Here is an 18,354-nt window from a genome sequence, read left to right on the forward strand (position 1 = left end):
TCCCACCTCGACACCTCAGGCATATACGCAGTGCCCCTCCATCCCAGCACCCAAACTCCCCTCCTATTGGCCTAAAAACCCGAATCACGAGAAAGTAGCCCCACCTAAGCCAATATCGAACCAATCAATAGTCTCCACCCACCACCGCCCTGCTCTTCCTCTGCCAAGTCAGCCAATACGTAACCAATCCACCACCGCAAATAATATCCTCAGGGACCTTGGTGTGCTGGTGCTTGGTGACCGCCACTATGATTTACGACTTTCCGAAGATTTTCCTCCTCGAAACTCTCTTTCTAGGCAATGAGTTTGTTTCAGCCAGGGAGAAACATTCTCGCACATTGTTACCGTGGATAAGAATACCATATCCCGCCTTGCCACTTAGGTAGAGTACTATGATGTGGTGATCCTCGGCTTGTGTCGGACCCATTCGACTGCTTACTGTGTTAGTACTTGGTAGGCACGGGTCCTGGTATCCGAGCATCTGATAAGATTGGCCAACCAACCATAGGAAAGCCAGGTCGACCCCCGATCACGGAACTCGACTTTCGGTGGCTGAGCGCACTTGGCTGCTAATGATTATGATGGTAACACCGCGCAGAAGCCGATCCAACGTTGTGATGAATAACACCTTGCTGGTTTTCCCCGGCATTTGCATGGATTACCTAAGGTAGGCGAGTCTGGGGCAATGGTTTGGGATGATCTTCCCCACCGCGATTATACATCCTCCGGGTTCTAGAAGAAACGCCTGTCTTGCCCCTGACGATGGACAGGGGTTGGTCTGCAAATACTTCGATAAGGTCGGCTTAATAATTTTAGTAGTCTAGGCAATACTTCTTAAATTGAGCGCAGGTGATGTAACCGGTATACTCAAATAGAATCTGCTGATGTAATGTGTTACTCATGCTCTTAGTCGAGATACAGGGCAATTTGCTATGAATGGCATTCTAGCCAGTTCCTATGATGTAAAAGAATGATAACTGCAGCGCTCCTTTGCAATAATTCACCCCATTCACGCGCCTAGCAGATGGCGCACCTCGCTCAGCGAGTGCAGTGCAGACATCAGTTCCGTGTCCCCTGACGACATTATCTGGCTTCTCTCATACCCGGCAAGATGAAAGGGGAGCTCCTCCACCTGGCAAACAGTTCCGGGACCTGGTAGCTCTCCGGTCTGGAAATACTGGCGTATTGCTTTCGCGGTACACAAGGACGGACCACTCAATGTGCAATGCTGCGATATTGGAATGTTAGTCGTCTTGCATATAGGTTTGGGGGAGGGACAGAAAAGAGTACTCACCCCAACGGAGTTCTGCTCTAACACTATTGACTCGGGAAATCCACGCGCCATAGTATGAGCACTGCGGATGCGTCAGTTGGTGCTTCGGAGTCTGTCAGGACCGAGTGAGCAAAACTTACTTCCGGAGCGGAGTTACTGGATCATAAGTATTCCCGATAAATAGCAACGGGTGCGATGTGTTGCCTGTAAAGGGCCCTTGAAAAACACATACTTGTCAGCTTCTACTGCGGTGATGACATGTGTTGTTCAGACTTACCATCGTAGCGCCACTCAGGCCGCGTTTCCATTCTGACACACGACATGCGAACCTCAGCCCAAAAATCTCCAACCGCCTTACTTTGTCCCTGGAGCCTATTCCAGTAGCTCCTGAAATCCTCCTTGGCGGTTCCGTCGAGGCCTGGGCCATCTGTGCATAGGATATTCCTCCCGGCCTCCTGATCGCTCTCGCCAGGTGCTTTGTATTGTTTGGAGGAATCGCACGGAGGAGGTGCTGGCCATTGTTTGGCTTCGTACTTGATATCAGCGAAGGAAGAGCCGTTACCTTGCTCGAGTTCAGTCAACAACCGAGCCACCAGATTGAACGACTTCAAAGGAGTATAGAGAGCCTGCACAACCAACGACTTCACGTCACTGTAGGTTATGATCTCTGGTCCCCTGTTTCCTAAGGGAGGTACGGCAATAGGGCTCGATGTAAGATTGGCCAGAAGTTGCTCATAACGAGATTTGAGGTCTTCGGAATCTCCGCCCAGCGCGAACGGACATGATGAGGGCCCAGCTGTTTGGCAATACTCGAAAAACTTATCGAATGCTGCATCCGAATCTTGTAAGTTGGTAAGCCAGTTGCCTGCGTAATAATCATCAGCGTTGCAGACTCCGTCTATCACAGCACGGTGTATGCGATGGGGCTGCATAGCCGCAAACGTGGAACCCAGGATTGTCCCATAGGAAAACCCCCAGTAGAGCAGCTTCTCCTCCCCTTTTTTCCAGCTATTGTGCAGACCTACTCTCTCGGCGTCCAAATTTGGTCCAGCAGGGGAAGTGTTAAAAACCGTCGAAAGTAGTCGCTCTGTTTCTCGTTCACGCCATTCTCCATGGCGCTCTACGAGTTCAACCATGTCCACCACCACAGGAGCCGTATTCATAAATTTTCCTATCCATTCTCCATCCTTTGACGCTGTAGCTCCTTGTTGATTGCAACTCATACCAAAAGCTTCATACCTTGCCCAGCGAGTATCGAAGACTCCTTCAGAACTTCCAAGTAGACCCTCTGCCTCTGACTGCAGTAACCACGCTTTCCTCGTCGTGGAGTCAGGAAAGCAGGATAAATTGGGTTTAGTATTATTAACCCCTCTTGGGTCAAAGCTAACAACATCAAAATACTTTCCGCCCGCCGAGTTTGCACTTGGCGATTCTGGGGAGTCGACGATGGTCTGGATAGCTTTCCCATATCTAAAGACCAAGCTCACTCCGGATCCACCAGGACCACCTATTCTACAATCAGAGGAAACCTTTTAGAGTAGTAATATGGCTCTGCATACCTGGGTTCAAAAGAATGGCCCCACCATATCGCGCATCTGTGACAGGTACCTTTGCAGGAACTTTGATAACAGCCAAGGCAATCTTTGACCCTTCGCCATCCGTTCGATTCCAGTTCATTGGAAGCGACAAGCGAGCGCATTCGTGATGGTCAAAGCATGGATGGTATATGAGTTGTTCGGTGGGGGTAATCTGATAGCGTATATTAGAACATTACATCCCAGCCTGATACATTCACCTACATCTTCCCATTCAAAGGACTTATCGGGGGTTGGACTTGGCAGCTGTTGTTCAACGCTCTTGCTTCTGTCAAGTCCGCCACATATGTAAATGATAGCAACCGCGACCAGAGCGAGGAAAAGGAGGATTCGAATGGCTTTTCCATTGACAGGGTGTGGCCTAGATGGCACTACTGCCATACCAGGTCGGTGGCCAGGCAATTTTGAATCGAGAGACATTGTACGAATGCCTTGGATCTAATGGTATGATAGACCGCTTGCTTAATAGATTGGCGCTCTGGAGAGGAGGTCGCAACGTTGCTAATCCTGCTCACTTTCTGACGGTCAGAGCATTTGCCTGTCCTTGACGAGCATAAGACCGCATATTTATAGTGGCCGAGTCAGCTCAAAGCACTAGTAGCCAGTTTCCGTCCGCTAGAGTATATTGAGATGACATACCCTTGTAAGCCGGATGCAAAAATCAGGTCCGAGTGGTGAGATTCAGTAGCTGCACGGCTTAGCCCTGCGATTACTTCATGCCAGGCAGCTTCCTACTCTAGAAGGATCGCATTGTGCCGCGGGCCTTCCTAACCTGGAATAGCCTTGCGCTCCTTGCGACCTTTACCGATAGGCTGATAAGCTGATGAGTAAGTACCTCGCAGGATGCTATCCCTGTAGGCAACAGGTGCCGGGCCGGGGGGGGGGTAGTCTTCCACAGACCTTGGTTAACCGACAAAGCTGACCATCGATGGTAGATAATATATTTTGTCTGAAAGTAATATTAGCAGGCTATGATTTATGATGCTCATCCCTATAAACCATGACATCAATTACACACTTTCCCAAAAAGTGATTTGTAGTAGCAGTAGTAAACTGGCAGTGATCCAATGAATATATATATCCGCCCTACAAGAAGAATACTAGTAGTAATAGGTAGTATGAGTGGGTCGCCACATCAATGATTTGAACTCAAACGATCGAGTCTCAATCATATTCAGCAACATTACTACTAGTTACTCAATATAATGTTATTTACACGCTGATGATATGACAGTTACTGATCATCCTGAGCGGAAGCCTCTAATGCAGCGCTAACATCTCAACGACCACTAGCCCCCACGTGACGTGAAACGGCTTATGTACAATGAGTCAATAATAAGCTCTCTCACTGACTATCTCACGTTTCCTGCTTAATCCCAAATCTGTCCAACGGATCTGTGTTTTCTTCATCTCTTCTATATCAAAATAAACTACTATACGATGGCTGACATCAAGCCCCCTTTCACCGAAGAATCGGCTTGGAAGAAGGTCAAGGCAGCTCAGAACCTATGGAACACCAAGTGAGAACTCCCTCCCTCCACGACATGTATCCCTCTGGGAGATCTAGAATCCTGTATCTTGCACCCTGTCGTCATTTTCGACGCTGGTATGAGGGGTTAGAGTCTGCTGTGAACTCAGATTTTCACCCCTTGCGTCCAATCGAGGCCTTTACCTCGTGTCTCCCATTCTTCACGCCCTGCAGTGATTTAATTCCATTTCTCTCTGATAACCCACGGCATTCTTAACAGCAGCTGAAACTCACACAATGTTTCTGCTCTACTGCTTGCTCGCATACTCACCTGCTTTACATGTAGGGATCCCGTGCGAGTTGCACAGGCTTATACGCCAACATGTATCTGGCGCAATCGGACGTCATTCTTCTCCGGAACAGAGGGAATCGTTGAGTTCCTGACTGCGAAGTGGAAGAGGGAAGAGAATTATAAGCTGCGAAAGGAACTGTTCTCCTTCACCGACAACCGCATCGCAGTACAGTTTTGGTACGAGTATCAAGATATTGATGATGGTCTGCGTTGGAAGCGGTGCTATGGCCTTGAAGACTGGACCTTCGATCGAGAGACAGGAAAGATGTGTAAGAGAATGATGAGCGGCAACGATGTGCTCATCGGGCCTAATGGAAATGGAGAGGGAAGATGGTTTGTGGACGGTGTAGATGTCGAAGACGTCGAAATTGGAGAGGAACATTGGTGAAAGGCTACTTCTAATTTCTGCACACCATAAGGCCGCTGTCATTTACTGCATTAGCAATACTCCCTATATTCTATATTCCCTGAATAAAAAGAAAAGCAAAGTGTCGGAGTTATGGCGATTCATGATGCTCCCATGGTATGTTGGATGCGAGAAGTACCGCAGGATTCCAAGTTCGGTTTCTCCGTCCTCTTCAGATACCCGTCAGACAAGGAAATCTATCAACATATTAGAAGGTGTTATGCCCTTATCGACGGTTGTTAGATGATCATGTGATAAGACAGTCGACGAGTGGCCTGCGTCTACACATGCAGAGACCGCAGGTAAAATCTCTGAAGCGCAATGCAAGAGCGAAGGGCAACAGTTATCCCTATCCTTGCGACTTAAACTTAGTGTAAACAAGGGGCAAAGTAAGCCTGCCTGGAGTATTCGACAGACTCGAGCGGCGTGCAAACCCCTGTCTTCACGCCACGAAGGGGGGAATGCATGTCCCTTTGACTTGCCAAAGATCCCAGCCACCTCTTTATCGCACCGGTGTCTGCAATGACGTCGCATTTTGATGAGCCTAGGGGTTTCGATCACATCCGGGGAATTTAATGGAAAGATGAGTATGGCGGATTCTTAGATACCACCATCGAAATTAAAGATAAGTCAATGCGTTATCAAAGTATTATGCCTGCAAAAATGAATATCATCATAATCACCTCATCCATTACCTGAGATGAGTCGCATCAATGAGATAGATAGAGGATTCCTTTATTTCAACTTTTTGTAGTCAGCAGTACTGGCAAGAAAGCATAATTAGCCCGGGTTGATTTCCGCATTCCAAACTGTACTTCACACAATATTGCCGAATGCCCGGGTGGGTGGAAAGGAATTCCGAGCAAAACAAACACTCGATGGTCATTCCACAGACTCTCCTCGCCGTGGTATGTAGCAAACCCGGCTGAAAAACCATGTTTGCTCCCTTTGACCGCCGAGCATGGCTCAGGAAAGCATGCCTCCAGGAGATTACCGGTACTCTAGGAGATTCATCTGCACTCCTATGCCCTTCTCACCTAGCCATAGCAGTCTGGAGTTGGTTTGATCCGCAAGCGTTGTGGTTGACTGCCTTTCCCTCATAGCACTACATGGGGACCTGAAAGGGCAAACAGGCAGGAGAGTACTAACAGAACAGCAGGATCAGACAATAGGCGATTCAAACAACAACCTCAAGTATTCGCTGTTTGCACGACGTGCGCGTTACCTAGGACTACGCGTGAGTGACTACTCCGAACCTATAGAGAGAGCTGGTCAGCTGTATGTACCAGTCATTCCATTCTGATGTATACGCGTCAATATCCTTTTGATTTCTAACAATATGACAGCACGGCATAGAAGAATCGAGGCCTATACGGGAATCTTCTATATGCAGACGCGTGTTTGATTGACTCTTTCTTCGATAAACGGGGCAGATGGACGGGGATACAGCTCTTCTTACTCCCGACACAATGCGGACTCCCTTGACGGATGCTTCAGCAAGAGTAAACAAATGCCTTGCCCCGATTACAGAGCGAGAGGAGCCACTGAGACAACCACAGCAACAGATGACATCGCCGGTGCCGATGTCCATTGTGACAAGTCCTCTGTCCGCGAAAAATGCCGATGTCAACTGCAGCAGCCCGGCTCCAGGCTCACAGCCAGGGACTAACCGCAATTCTGTAATGTCAGCGGCGTCAATAATCACCAACCAAGGCAAGAGGAAGACACACGTGGGACCATGGCAACTCGGAAGGACCCTCGGCACTGGGGTGAGCGGTCGTGTGAGACTAGCGAAGCATTCGGTAACGGGGCAGTTGGCTGCGATCAAGATCGTCTCAAAGAAATCCGCCGCAATAACGCAGAGTGCGAGTATTGCGGGAATGGATAAGAAGGCCAATCGTATCGGAGGTATAGGGCCGCGCCAGATCCCATCCGGGCTGGAGCGCGAGGTTGTCATCATGAAACTGATCGAACACCCAAATGTGATCAATATCTATGATGTTTGGGAGAACCGGGGCGAATTGTAGGTGGCATTGGACGCAACTGGAAGTTATGGCTAACACTACGTAGGTACCTAGTATTAGAGTTCGTTGAAGGGGGCGAGTTGTTCGAGTACGTCTCTGAGAACGCCCCTCTTAGAGAGGACGAAGCGGTACGAATATTTTGCCAGATAATTGCTGGCCTGGGTTATTGCCATCGCTTTAACATCTGTCACCGAGACCTGAAACCGGAAAACATACTTCTTGATGCGCAGGGCAATGTGAAGCTCGCTGACTTTGGAATGGCCGCTCTTCAGCCATCGCATCGCTGGCTAGACACGTCTTGCGGAAGTCCACATTATGCTGCCCCGGAGATCGTCGGAGGGAAGAGATATCTCGGTGACAAAGCAGATATATGGAGCTGCGGCATAATTTTATATGCATTACTGACAGGCTTTCTACCATTCGAGGGAGATGACACCCATCGCACACTAGAGCTGGTGAGGCGAGGAGAGTTTAAAATTCCTCCGAATATTAGTCGTGAAGCGGCGGACCTGATCATACGCATATTGGAGAAGAACCCAGACCATCGAATTAGCATGAGCGAAATATGGAGACACCCTCTGATTAGGAAGTATGAGAAGCGCTACCAAGGGGCAGTGGACTATCATATCGGCCCTGCACCGCCGCTTATGCCCGAAGACTGTGGCCCACCCATCACCAACAAGGAAGACGTCGACATCGACCTTCTGAGGAACCTGCAGACACTATGGCATGATGCAACTCCCGAAGCAATACTGAAGAGGATCTTAGACCCTACGTAAGTCAAGCCATGTCCCTGATTATGATACATGTACCGCCTGCATGGAGGATGCCGAGCGAGTGAACCTGAAGCTGATTGATCAAACAACTAGCCCGAGCCATCAACGCCTGTTTTACAATGCTTTGGTAAAATTTAGAAACGAACAGTTGGAGAATTATCAAGGACAGACTCTCGAGCACTCCGCCAGCGACTATCACCATATATCAGTGGCACCGCGTACACCGAGTCGCCGAACTCGACGTGCGAAGGGCAGCTCAGCGAAGTGGTCGCAATTTCCACCCGTGAAGGAAACAGGAATAAGGACCAAGTATAATGAAGAGCCAAAGTCCTGTGCAACGACGCGAAGCTACGACCCGTTCAGGTCTCCACAAGGAAAATACCCTCCGAGAGAAGCGAAGTGTGCGAAGATCACGGTCTACCGTAATGGGCTCATTGTCGATGTTGATAAGACCGCAAAAGAACCCACAGAAACGACTCCTCAACCGAGGGCAGCTGCAAAGAACACGGATCTCGAGGTGCCTCAGGTGCCCGAGTGTCCACCGAGCTCACCATTCGTGCTTATGCGTGATAAGCGCATGAAGGTCAATTCCGTCAAATCATTCCATTCAAAGACCTCGTTGTCTGGGTCTCGTCGGGCTCTTTATGTCGCATCAACGCCGCGTTCTGCCAGCTACAAACGTAATGTATCCTTCCACCACAAAAGGAACCGCTCGCAAGGCTCAGTACTATCCACCAAAGCGAGGCCACCGCGGCCGAAAGCCCGCAATATCAGGCTTGATGCAAGTGAAAGCACTGTGATCTCTGATTACGACGATGACCCATTTTCCGACGCACAAGAGAGCCCATCGTTGCCCGCTCAGCCCACAGTTGTGCGTGGAGCTGGTGTTACAGTCAGGAATTGCCCTCAGATGAAAAAGGTGCGAAATAGCGATATCATTTGGAAAGACGATGCGCGGAAGGTGTCCTATGAACTTAGTCAAATATGCGAGGAGGCCTTCAACGGCAGCTCACTGTCCACGAATTGCACCGCCAGCACATGCATTGGCTCCGAGACGCCTGCAACATCCTTGTCAATCGCTAGCCCTGAGGTGTCTTATCAACAGCTTGCTTCCAAAGGACACTCAACCACACGCACGGCACCCCCAGCGGCATCGTCGCCACGATCATACACGGCCGCAGAGCTTACTGAAACTCGTCGTAAACTGATCCAGCATTCAACTAAGGACGACTCAGGGAACATCCCGGGCTACTTGAAGCCGATCATTGCACACCTAGATCGTCTGATTGAGCAGGATGAAACGAAACGACGAGAGCGGCGGGATAATCCCATACCTTATCCCAGTGCGCTGAGGGAGCAATCTGTCCGGTCGTCAAGTGAAACCCCGCAGCCACCAGAAGCACCGAAACTCCCGGAAACTGCACCCAACCCTCTAATCAATGCTGGTTACAAAGCAGAAGACCAAGGGAAATCCGTGCTGCAAACTCCCCAGAAGCATCCTGGCCGCTCCAACCGCGATGGAAAGAGAACAGTTCGCATGGTGCCTCATAGTTCTCTGCAGTCGATGGGGCCTACCAAGGACTTGAACATTCGAAAGAACCGTAGTTCTATTCCCGAAGACATTCCAGAGACACCAGACGTGTGCACAACGGATGCGGAGAAAGAGCAGGCTGCAGCATCTACACGCAAGTTCGCTTCCCTGAACCCCGGCCAAGACCGGGGTCCCTGCGAACTCGACCCCATTGAAGAAACGCCAGGATCACCCAGACGTAACGGCACTCGTTCTTCGGACAACAAGAAATGGTCGTGGTTCCAGAACAGGGCTCAGATGGCAGGGGATCACACTACAAGACATTCCAGCGACGTCCCGCATATCCAACCAAGTTCAGCGACTGTGATCAGACATCATCAAGGTGACTCGAGAGAAGCGAAGGCCAACACCCAGAGAGATAGTCACTTCAATGGAAAGCCGTCGCGGACGAAGCCTAAAGGCGGATTCTTCAGAAGACTAATGAATAGACGAGCAAGCAAGGAATCTCAGAACCAGGATACAGGTTAGTTTTGTCTACCCATATAGCTAAAACAGGAAACTCATCACCAAGTACAGGCTTTGACACTGCAGAAACCAATGTCTTGCTCCACGAGAACATCGAGACTGGTAACACAACAGACACCGAATATGACGGCAAACCTCTTCCACCTCCTCCGCGCGGTGGAGGCAAGAGCCAGAACTGGTTCGCACGCGTATTCCAACTCAAGCCTGCTACTCGAGTGATAGCACTCAACACATCGACCACCAAAGCCCGGAAATACATCCATAAGACAATGCGTGAGTGGAGGATATGGGGTATGGAGGAGGTTTACCTTGACAAGGACAAACGAGTCATCTTCGGAAGCGTGGGTGAAGTCAACTGTACGTCTCCAGACCACACGGATCAGATCATCATGAAAGAAGTCCAACTAACCCATTGATTTGCAGTGCTAAATCTTCGACCGGTCCAATTCTCAGCTGAGTTCTGCACATACCTAGAACAAGGTCGACAGGAGAACCTCAGCCTCGTCCGCTTCAAGCAAGAGCGGGGAGCAGCATCGTCCTTCCACAAGGTGGTCGACACACTCTATCTCCTCATGAAGGGCCAGCACATGCTCATGGAAGATCCTGCGCGAGCAAAAGAGATGGTTCGAATTCTGGACGACTACCCGAACCCTTGAAGATCAGATAATCCCTACCCACCCTTTTGATTCCTATCCCCATACTACTCCCCTAAACTGTTTCTGGACTATCATGACCATCTGGATGGACTTTGCAAGCCTTCTACCACCAACCTATCTACCAGGCCCCTTCAAATATTACTGCATATACCCTCAACAAATCTCTTTCCGGACTTCATGTTCATAATCTCTATCTCCCCAACCCTCTTGACCTCCTCAGGTTCCATTCCCAACCAATTGTCTACCAGACAAAAACACTCGCTTGATCTTCAACTTCTCCTTATCTGTCTAACACTTTCTCACTTCTGTCACTCTTTCTGAAACATTTCCTTCCTTCGTGATCTTCATTTCCATTCCATAGTTTGTATTCTACTCCAGCGTGTATTGTCCCATGTCCTATCGTGTCTCCAGTCAATTAATTGATTGAACTTTGAAGCCAAAACAAATCGAATTAAAGTCTCTTTAGACACCAACGCTCGCTAGTCAATTCCCTAGGGACCTACCCTAAATCCCTAACTCGTCCAACAATCCTTCCTCAAAAACAAAATCACACAATTTCTCTATTTGTTATATGCCAGCCAGCCAGCCAGCGAGCTATCTGCCAGTAATTTGTATACATACCTGCTTTTAGCACTATTAGCACTAATAATTACAGCTTAGTTCAATAATTTTTACTCCAAGGCCTGTATGTAGAGCTTAACCTGCTTCTTTTGGACTACATTCTCCCCAGCTTCGAGGATAGTTGGGGACTGTTTCTGTGAGAGGGCTATTGGAGGTAAATAGTAGCTCGCTATGTACGATACTACTATTATGGGTGAGGGCAGATGATGGACGGATGCTGTGCTTTTTCGGTCGTCTATGTAGTCATCCAGGTTTGGGAAATCAACTAATATAGCAAGGAATGCTGGTTCCAGGCAATACTGGTGGTTAGATTACAATACAGGATCATGGATAATCGATTGCCTAAACTGGCAAGCCAAGAGCCGAGTCCTACTTACAATGGCCTATATGGAAGGAAAGATACATAATACACAAGATACGTAGGTGTTTGATACTGGACTATATGAGGTAGGTAACGCGGGAAAACGACGAATAATATGCACAAATCAAAATAGGCACCAAAAACAATTCGCATGTAACAGAACGCATGGTGATTGCAAGTTGTAAAAGTTGATCAGACAGCCTCCCAAGTATAATACGAATAAAGCAGAACATCAAAATTTGAAACCAGAATGACCTCCTTTTTCGCGAATGATGGCAAAGTACCGTCCCAAAACAAGCCGTTTCAGAGCAGACAACAAAACTCGGAAACAAGAGCATGAACGCAGGACAGATAGCCTCCCGAAAGTAGTGAAACACATGGAAAAGACAAAGCCACCGCCAATAAAATTTAAGAAAGAAAGCCTCATCACACATCTTGTTCGGAAGAAATGGAAATGCAGCAGATATTCGCACCAATGATTCGATTCATGATGGCTAACGCAAAGATAGACATTGCCGACAGATGGAGCGTCCGATCAAAGCTCGTCATCCAGGTAATCCCAGCATAACCGCCTGTTTCCAAGATGCGGTCACTGATCGAAGGACGCAGAGTGTGATTTCACTTTGCTTGACAATTCTGGGAGCTTCGAACTGGACCTGGTAGTGAAAACGAACGGAAAGACCAACAAGAAAAACGAAATTAGTAGGTCGCCCTAAGTAGTTTATAGCCAGTGACAGTGTCTTCGGAAAGGGAAAAGTTGTAGATGATGAAAAGAACAGAGTGCGATATGATGACTGTCAAGGCACTGTAGCTGCCGATTGAGCGCTGCAACATCGACATCCACATGCGCAGATGACCGTATAGAATAGTCAACAAGACAGACACCCTCGCACTTGAATCGTGCAGCTCGTAACTCTCTTGCGTCTCGTTTCCATGACCTCGTAGCTGAAAAAAAAAAATTCCATTTTTGCCTCCTCTCCTTTTCGATTGTTTTTATATCCTGATTTCCTTGGACCTCTATTCACTCAAGGCATTGCGTTGCGCTTCAACAGTCGGCGTGATTTAAAAAGGTGTGATCTCCGTCCAGGCATTGCACATGAATTCGTTGTCCTCGCTTCCTCTTGCTCTTTCGTACCCCAATGAACGTGCGGCAATGGCTGCAAAACGAGCAGCATGGGATGAATATTACCACGACTATCACATGGACGTGTGACCAGCACACAAGCTTTGCGCGTCAGCCATCGACGAACTTGGACGTGCCTCCTTCCGCTGCATTTCCATAATCTTTCGAACTCGTACCCGTCAAACCACCCTAATCCCCATCATAGCCAACCTGTTGGCTGGATGTCATGTCGGCATAGTTGCAGCACTATTGGCCTAGGCCCCGACGGTTCAATGCATTGAGCATGTCACTATCAGTGCTAGAGCGGCCTTGGCCCTGATTCTGACCTTCTCCAGGATTCAACATGTCTCGCACATTCAATCCGCCGCGAGAGGAGCCCCCGGGGGTGGAAGTGGGGGGAGGAGTCTGGTTGGGGTTCACAGGAGGATACGGAGAGCTGTGAGGAGACGAGGAATGGCGACCATCATAGGTATAAGGCGATTGCGGAGAGGTACGTCGCTCATGTTGAGGCGGCGGCGGATAGTATGGACTCGTCGCACTATACGTCTGATAGCCAGATGCAGATGTAGCGGGTGTCACCGGGGCGAGATTGGTGGGATCAGGGTATTCAAATCCCGAGCCTGATCCTCGACGACCAACAGGCCTCTATAAAAGAAATTAGTACCCAGAGAAACAATTGGATCGCAATAAGAAGCTCGTGCTACTCACATGATCCTGAGCTCCATTGGGGAGAGGAGGAGCGTTCGCGTATTGAGGGGGGTACACCGATGGAAGTGTACTCTCCGGTTGCTGCTGTGGTGGGAGAGGCTGGCCATGAGCACCATAGAGCATCACTCCTCCGGGAGGCGGTCCGCGGCCTTGGTTCTGGGCATTCCGTAGGTGGGGGTAGGCGGCATGGGCAGGGACAAAGGCTTGCGCCTGGGATGAGACTGGCGTGAACATGCACTCCTGGTTGAATCGGATGCAGTTGCTGCAGCGTCCATCCTGAGAGCTTTCAAATCCCGAGCAACGGATCTATTGATTCCAAAAAAAAGGTCAGTTCTGACCGAGTATAATACGGGCCTGCCATAAAGGGAGCCATTTGACAAAACGTACCTTCCGTCTCCGGCAGTAGCGACACGCGATGGCAGTCCGCTGACGGGGGGCAGCAGCTTGATAGACTACTTGAGGCGGAGGGGGTGCGCTGTACATGTCTGGGGGGCGGTAGGAGCCGGGAGGGGGCGCCATGCGGTAGGGGTCCTGCGACTGAGGGGGAATAGTTGCCATGTTCGGCGGCGGCGGATACTGTCCAGGTGCAGGCGGGTATTGGTGATCTGGTGGTGGATAGGAAGCTGGGGGGTATGAAGCTGGTGGAGGGTACGAGGCTGGAGGATACTAATGGGGTGAAGAGAGCATTAAGGTTAGCCAATGCACCGTTTAACACTCGAGTCAGAGCCGCATCGCAGACCAGCGGAGATCGAGGTCAAATGAGGAATAATTGAAAACAAAAGATATGATTGATGCATATATGCGACAATGTGAGATGAAGGCAGAGGGCAACATACAGGATACTGTGAGGTTGGCGGATAGTGAGGAGGTTGTTGACCATCACCAGGCTGCTCAGGTTGACTAGTGTTCCATTGCGGTGGAGGCGGATACTGTCCCGGCCGATTAGGATCGTTGAAATCGTTGGGATTGCGGTACGGGCCCTGCCGGTTCGGGTCGTTGTGGTCGTTGGGATTGCCGGACATTGGTAGAGCGAGCGTGCCGGAGAAGCTGATTTATAAAAGGAAAAGGAAAAGGAAAAAGGAAAGAGGAAAAAGAAAAGACGGGAACGGGCGACGGAGAGAAGCCAGAGAACAGATGCAGGATGATGTGAGGTGAAAGTCACGGTCCCGCGGGTCGTTCAGGCGAAAAGGTAGGCAGGGATGGTGGAAATGGTAAGGTTCCTTGGAGAGCGCGGGCCGCACGGGCAAAGCGTATGTATGTATGATGCTGTCTGACTGTCTGACTGTATGTATGCTCGTATGTATGGCTCAAGGAATGGACGGTCGTATGTATGTAAGCAGTATGTAAGTACGTAAAGTATGTACGGAGGCGAAAGGTGTCGGTGTAAGGCGACCAGGTTGTGTCGATGCGGAGTCAAAGCCGGTCAGAAAGTCGACCAATTCAAGTACAATTCCAGCTCCCGTCGGGTGATTTTCGAAGCTAGCATAGCCTCGTGGTCACGCTTAAGCCAGAATGGGGGAGGCAGAAGAGCCAGATGAGGGGGGAAAAGAGTAAAAAGCAGGAAAGGGAGTGATTGGAGTTGAGAAGGCGAAATAAAAAAGAGGGAAAGAAAACCAAAAAGAGGTTCTAATCCGCAGATGGAAGAAGCCGAGGAATGAGATGAGCGCGGATAGGTGAGGGAGGGAAGGAAAAAAAGACCAGGGGGCAAGAGGGAGGCGGTGGAGGGAAGGAAGACGATAAAGAGGTCGAGGTGGTCAAATTTAGCAAGGGTCAGGGAAGGATGGTAAGGAGGGGGTGGGAAGGTAAGGGAAAATATAGAAGGGAAATAAAGGGACAAAGAGGAAAAGCGAAGGCGTAAAAAATAAAATAAGGGCCAGAAAAATAAAATAAAATAAAAATTGAGAAAATAATAAAAAATGGGGGAAGAGAAATTCTTTTTTTTTTTACTTTCTTTTTTTCTTTTTGATTATTTTTTCTTTTTCGGGTTTTTCGAAAAAAGAAAATAGAAAAGGGAAGAAAACGAGAGCCTCGGGGATTTCAGTTATGACGTGAGCGTTGAGCACTGAGGGGCTCCAATGATGATGGCCCGTAATATCAGCCAAAATGAACAGGCTGGGCTGGTAAATTGCAATAGATATAAAGTTGGAAAACTCGCGAATCAATTCAGAAGACACTTAAAACGCAGCCAAAGTATCTTGAGGCGCAATGGAAGATCTGGGTAGCAAAAACGGGAGTCCAAGACTTGAACAAATCGCAAGATAGAGCGTATGGTAGATACCGCAGCCCAGAGGAAGGGGAATAGAGAGCTTATGAAGGGCTCTCTCTTTATAACCGAGAAGGTGATACTAGTCTGTTATAAGAATGGTGGTGGTTGTCAGCAAAGCAAGACGCAATAGCGTCTCCAATGCCTGGCAGTAGCGCAATGCAACTGCTAGTAATGATCAGACACCAAAGAAACCGAAGCTGCGAGGAGAACAGGGTCGGGCCTGTTGACCCATGGCTGTAGTGAAAATGCTGCGGTTTCCGAAGATGCAAACTGACTATCTGTGGGAGGGCGTGCACACACCTGTCTGCCATTTTACCCCTTCGTACCCTTCTCTTTCCTCAATTATTGCCTAATGTAAAGACAGAAAAAGGAAAGAAAGGGAATTAATGAGCCCACGTAGATCTTGATGCCTAGGATTCTTAGGCAAACATGATTTCTGCAGGAAATAAAAAGCAATGCGATGACAGGGAAGCCATATCTTCGATATTGGGAACAGGTGCATATGGCACAGGTTGAACCTTTCCCAGATAGTCCAGGAAATACGGGGATACTGCATGATACTTCACTATCTATGCGAATCAAAAGACCAAGAAAGTTGAAGAGACTTGAGTACTAAAAAGCTAAGACCTAACATAGTACGGAAAACTGCCAAAGTGAAGAGACTGGTCGATGTATACACATGAATGGATTGAGAACAGATGCCCCCATACTGTTTACTGAGCTCTAGGTAATAGTAGGAATCTAGTGAAATGAAAGGACGAAGTCGGAAAAGGCAATGTTCTTTTTGGGACACTCTAGCAGACCCAGACTTTATAACCCATTGTCTAGTTTATCTCTGTTTTTCATTTTGTAATTTCACGAACGACCTTTAGCAATGACTCAGTTGAGGCGCTTTTCTTCTGAACTAATTCCCACTTGCGCTGGCTGAAAACAAATAGAATGATTGACTAACTGCAACGGCTCTATCCGATCACCCAAAAAGGACTTCCCAGTGCGACGGGAAGAGACCAAAATGGACTCTTTCTGGGTCGCCGAGTCCGCCGGTCCGTCCGGGAGGCGAAAAGGAAAACGGTTGGATCAAGCGCGTCAAAAACGACACGAGACGCAGGGTACGAGTCCCACGGCTGGCGGAAGCGGAAAGGCGGGAAGATTCGCGATGGGGACTTCCAAAGAATACAACAGGTGGTTATTTGGGTCGACTGGGTCCCTGGATACGATGCGGGTATGAGGAGCGAGGAATCATGGCGCGCCTACTACTTTTCATACCCGTTCTAGCTACGCGCGACTCTGGTACGTATTAATCAAGACAAGAAAGCGGAGGCGATCTAGTATCATGGTGTCCTCAACCAGTCTCCATGATGGATACTATCATTGGTTCTGCTGGAGATAATCACCACGCGGGCAATTAATTTGTCGTGGGTGCTAGAATCACCATGGAACCCAGGCTCCGTCGTCGGGCAAATGAATACTAGTAGTAGTACCAGACGGTTTGGGAAGGGTAATTGGTCGATCCACCATTTCGAGAAGAGAGGGGGGGGAACGATACTATGGGTGGTACTGTATCTTCTATTGTCTCAATATTTACTGAGATAGAACGATTAAGACAGAATGTGTGGACCATCTTCAGCAAAATAAAAAGCTGTGAAATTTCAGTATGTTCTGGTGTAGTATTGCTGACTCGACGAGAGGATGTGGTGGGTGTAAAAAAAAATAAAGGCAGGGGGAAGAAAAAGAAAGAGGTGTGAGAGAAGAGGGAAAAAAAAATAAAATAAAAACACATGTGGAAGGATGGAGTAGCGGTCATGGAAAGGAATAGCGTAGAAGAACGGTCCGCAGACCAGGTGGACCCTGTCCAACGCGCCAGCGACCCATAGACATGGACGGGGACTCACCTAAGACGCAGCTAAAGTATTCACGGTTCCATGGGGATCAGCTGAATCGCTGTAAGGCCCTCGGGTTGGGCGTTTGGCAGGCCCCGGCGACCGCACAAACAGCCACTCCTGTTGCGTCTAGAGCCTGAAGAGGGGCGTAAGTTTGCCAGAAGGCGCAAGTGACGACTGATGACGGAGGGAGGGTACGCCGGGACGGGTAAAGGCGCCGTGACGGAACTCCACCGACCGCTTCAAGTCCTTCCGTCTCCAGTTTGGGGGCTTAGTCGCGTTTTCTACTTATTACGGTGTCCTATTTTTCTTTTCACTGGCTTTTTTTTTTTTTCTTTTAATTCTCATTTTTCTCATCTCCCTCTATTGTTATTTCTTTTCTGCTTCTTTCCCTTTGCGAATATTATCTTTTCATTCTTCTTATTTTTATTGTGGTGTCCTGCTCCTATCCCTTTGGGTATTTTGACATTATACACGGTAATAGTGTTTGTCCCCCTTTGGGCGGGCATTGAAACACCGTTGCGGATTGTAATTCACATGACCACTTTGCCATGGCTGAATGGGCGTTGAAACTATCCCAGTTACAGCATTTGTGCCGGGTCTTTGTGCTTTTGGACTGGTACCAAGATAGGAACTGACTGCAGTAGTCACTACTACTACGTACTACGTACTACGTACACTAGGTAAGTACTCCATACATACAGCTGGCAGTACTCCGCCCGTTTCAAACATACGGAAAAATACCAGTGTATACCCAGTACTAGCACCAAGCAGTCTAAAGTCGGCCAC

General features: G+C 48.8%; 6 protein-coding genes across 6 annotated transcripts; 3 read left to right on the forward strand and 3 right to left on the reverse strand.

Annotated features, from left to right (window-relative positions):
- Positions 1–881: 881 nt before the first annotated feature.
- On the reverse strand, positions 882–3,532 carry BO87DRAFT_335268 (alpha/beta hydrolase). Its single transcript, XM_025620486.1, has 6 exons — positions 3,073–3,532; positions 2,833–3,022; positions 1,551–2,780; positions 1,414–1,489; positions 1,295–1,355; positions 882–1,228 (listed from the first exon to the last, which is right to left on the reverse strand). Exons 1-6 carry the CDS (start codon positions 3,286–3,288, stop codon positions 1,010–1,012), a joined length of 1,992 nt encoding a protein of 663 aa, XP_025479545.1. The 5' UTR covers positions 3,289–3,532; the 3' UTR covers positions 882–1,009.
- Positions 3,533–4,226: 694 nt separating this feature from the next.
- Positions 4,227–5,193, forward strand: BO87DRAFT_376873 (nuclear transport factor 2 family protein). Its single transcript, XM_025623414.1, has 2 exons — positions 4,227–4,388; positions 4,683–5,193. The coding sequence occupies exons 1-2, from the start codon at positions 4,309–4,311 to the stop codon at positions 5,074–5,076; spliced, it is 474 nt and encodes a 157-aa protein (XP_025479546.1). The 5' UTR covers positions 4,227–4,308; the 3' UTR covers positions 5,077–5,193.
- Positions 5,194–6,563: 1,370 nt separating this feature from the next.
- Positions 6,564–10,806, forward strand: BO87DRAFT_335274 (serine/threonine-protein kinase; the record flags this gene model as incomplete). The annotated part of the gene is made up of 6 exons (XM_025620487.1): positions 6,564–7,117; positions 7,165–7,573; positions 7,709–7,893; positions 7,988–9,948; positions 10,002–10,307; positions 10,374–10,806. The coding sequence occupies 6 exons, from the start codon at positions 6,564–6,566 to the stop codon at positions 10,604–10,606; spliced, it is 3,648 nt and encodes a 1,215-aa protein (XP_025479547.1). The 3' UTR covers positions 10,607–10,806.
- Positions 10,807–12,957: 2,151 nt separating this feature from the next.
- BO87DRAFT_397261 (Zn(II)2Cys6 transcription factor domain-containing protein) lies at positions 12,958–14,441 on the reverse strand (the record flags this gene model as incomplete). Its single annotated transcript, XM_025625289.1, has 4 exons — positions 12,958–13,356; positions 13,420–13,725; positions 13,807–14,085; positions 14,256–14,441. 4 exons carry the CDS (start codon positions 14,439–14,441, stop codon positions 12,958–12,960), a joined length of 1,170 nt encoding a protein of 389 aa, XP_025479548.1.
- A 2,256-nt stretch (positions 14,442–16,697) lies between these two features.
- Positions 16,698–16,960, forward strand: BO87DRAFT_459364 (uncharacterized protein; the record flags this gene model as incomplete). Its single annotated transcript, XM_025628956.1, has 2 exons — positions 16,698–16,728; positions 16,794–16,960. The coding sequence occupies 2 exons, from the start codon at positions 16,698–16,700 to the stop codon at positions 16,958–16,960; spliced, it is 198 nt and encodes a 65-aa protein (XP_025479549.1).
- Positions 16,961–17,033: 73 nt separating this feature from the next.
- On the reverse strand, positions 17,034–17,549 carry BO87DRAFT_62390 (uncharacterized protein). Its single transcript, XM_025629431.1, has one exon. It carries the CDS (start codon positions 17,487–17,489, stop codon positions 17,154–17,156), a length of 336 nt encoding a protein of 111 aa, XP_025479550.1. The 5' UTR covers positions 17,490–17,549; the 3' UTR covers positions 17,034–17,153.
- Positions 17,550–18,354: the final 805 nt, after the last annotated feature.

The sequence above is a fragment of the Aspergillus neoniger genome (assembly GCF_003184625.1).
Source record: "Aspergillus neoniger CBS 115656 unplaced genomic scaffold BO87scaffold_17, whole genome shotgun sequence".
Classification (NCBI taxonomy): domain Eukaryota; kingdom Fungi; phylum Ascomycota; class Eurotiomycetes; order Eurotiales; family Aspergillaceae; genus Aspergillus; species Aspergillus neoniger.

What these genes read in the sequence shown, in the direction of transcription:
- BO87DRAFT_335268 (XM_025620486.1), bottom strand. Translation starts at nt 3,288, where the DNA reads ATGTCTCTCGATTCAAAATTGCCTGGCCACCGACCTGGTATGGCAGTA. An exon ending in GGCCATTCTTTTGAACCCAG is followed by an intron (nt 2,781 to 2,832) that starts GTATGCAGAGCC and finishes ATTGTAGAATAG; the next exon opens with GTGGTCCTGGTGGATCCGGA. An exon ending in GCCTGAGTGGCGCTACGATG is followed by an intron (nt 1,490 to 1,550) that starts GTAAGTCTGAAC and finishes GTGTTTTTCAAG; the next exon opens with GGCCCTTTACAGGCAACACA.
- BO87DRAFT_376873 (XM_025623414.1), top strand. Translation starts at nt 4,309, where the DNA reads ATGGCTGACATCAAGCCCCCTTTCACCGAAGAATCGGCTTGGAAGAAG. An exon ending in CAGAACCTATGGAACACCAA is followed by an intron (nt 4,389 to 4,682) that starts GTGAGAACTCCC and finishes CTTTACATGTAG; the next exon opens with GGATCCCGTGCGAGTTGCAC.
- BO87DRAFT_62390 (XM_025629431.1), bottom strand. Translation starts at nt 17,489, where the DNA reads ATGACCGCTACTCCATCCTTCCACATGTGTTTTTATTTTATTTTTTTT.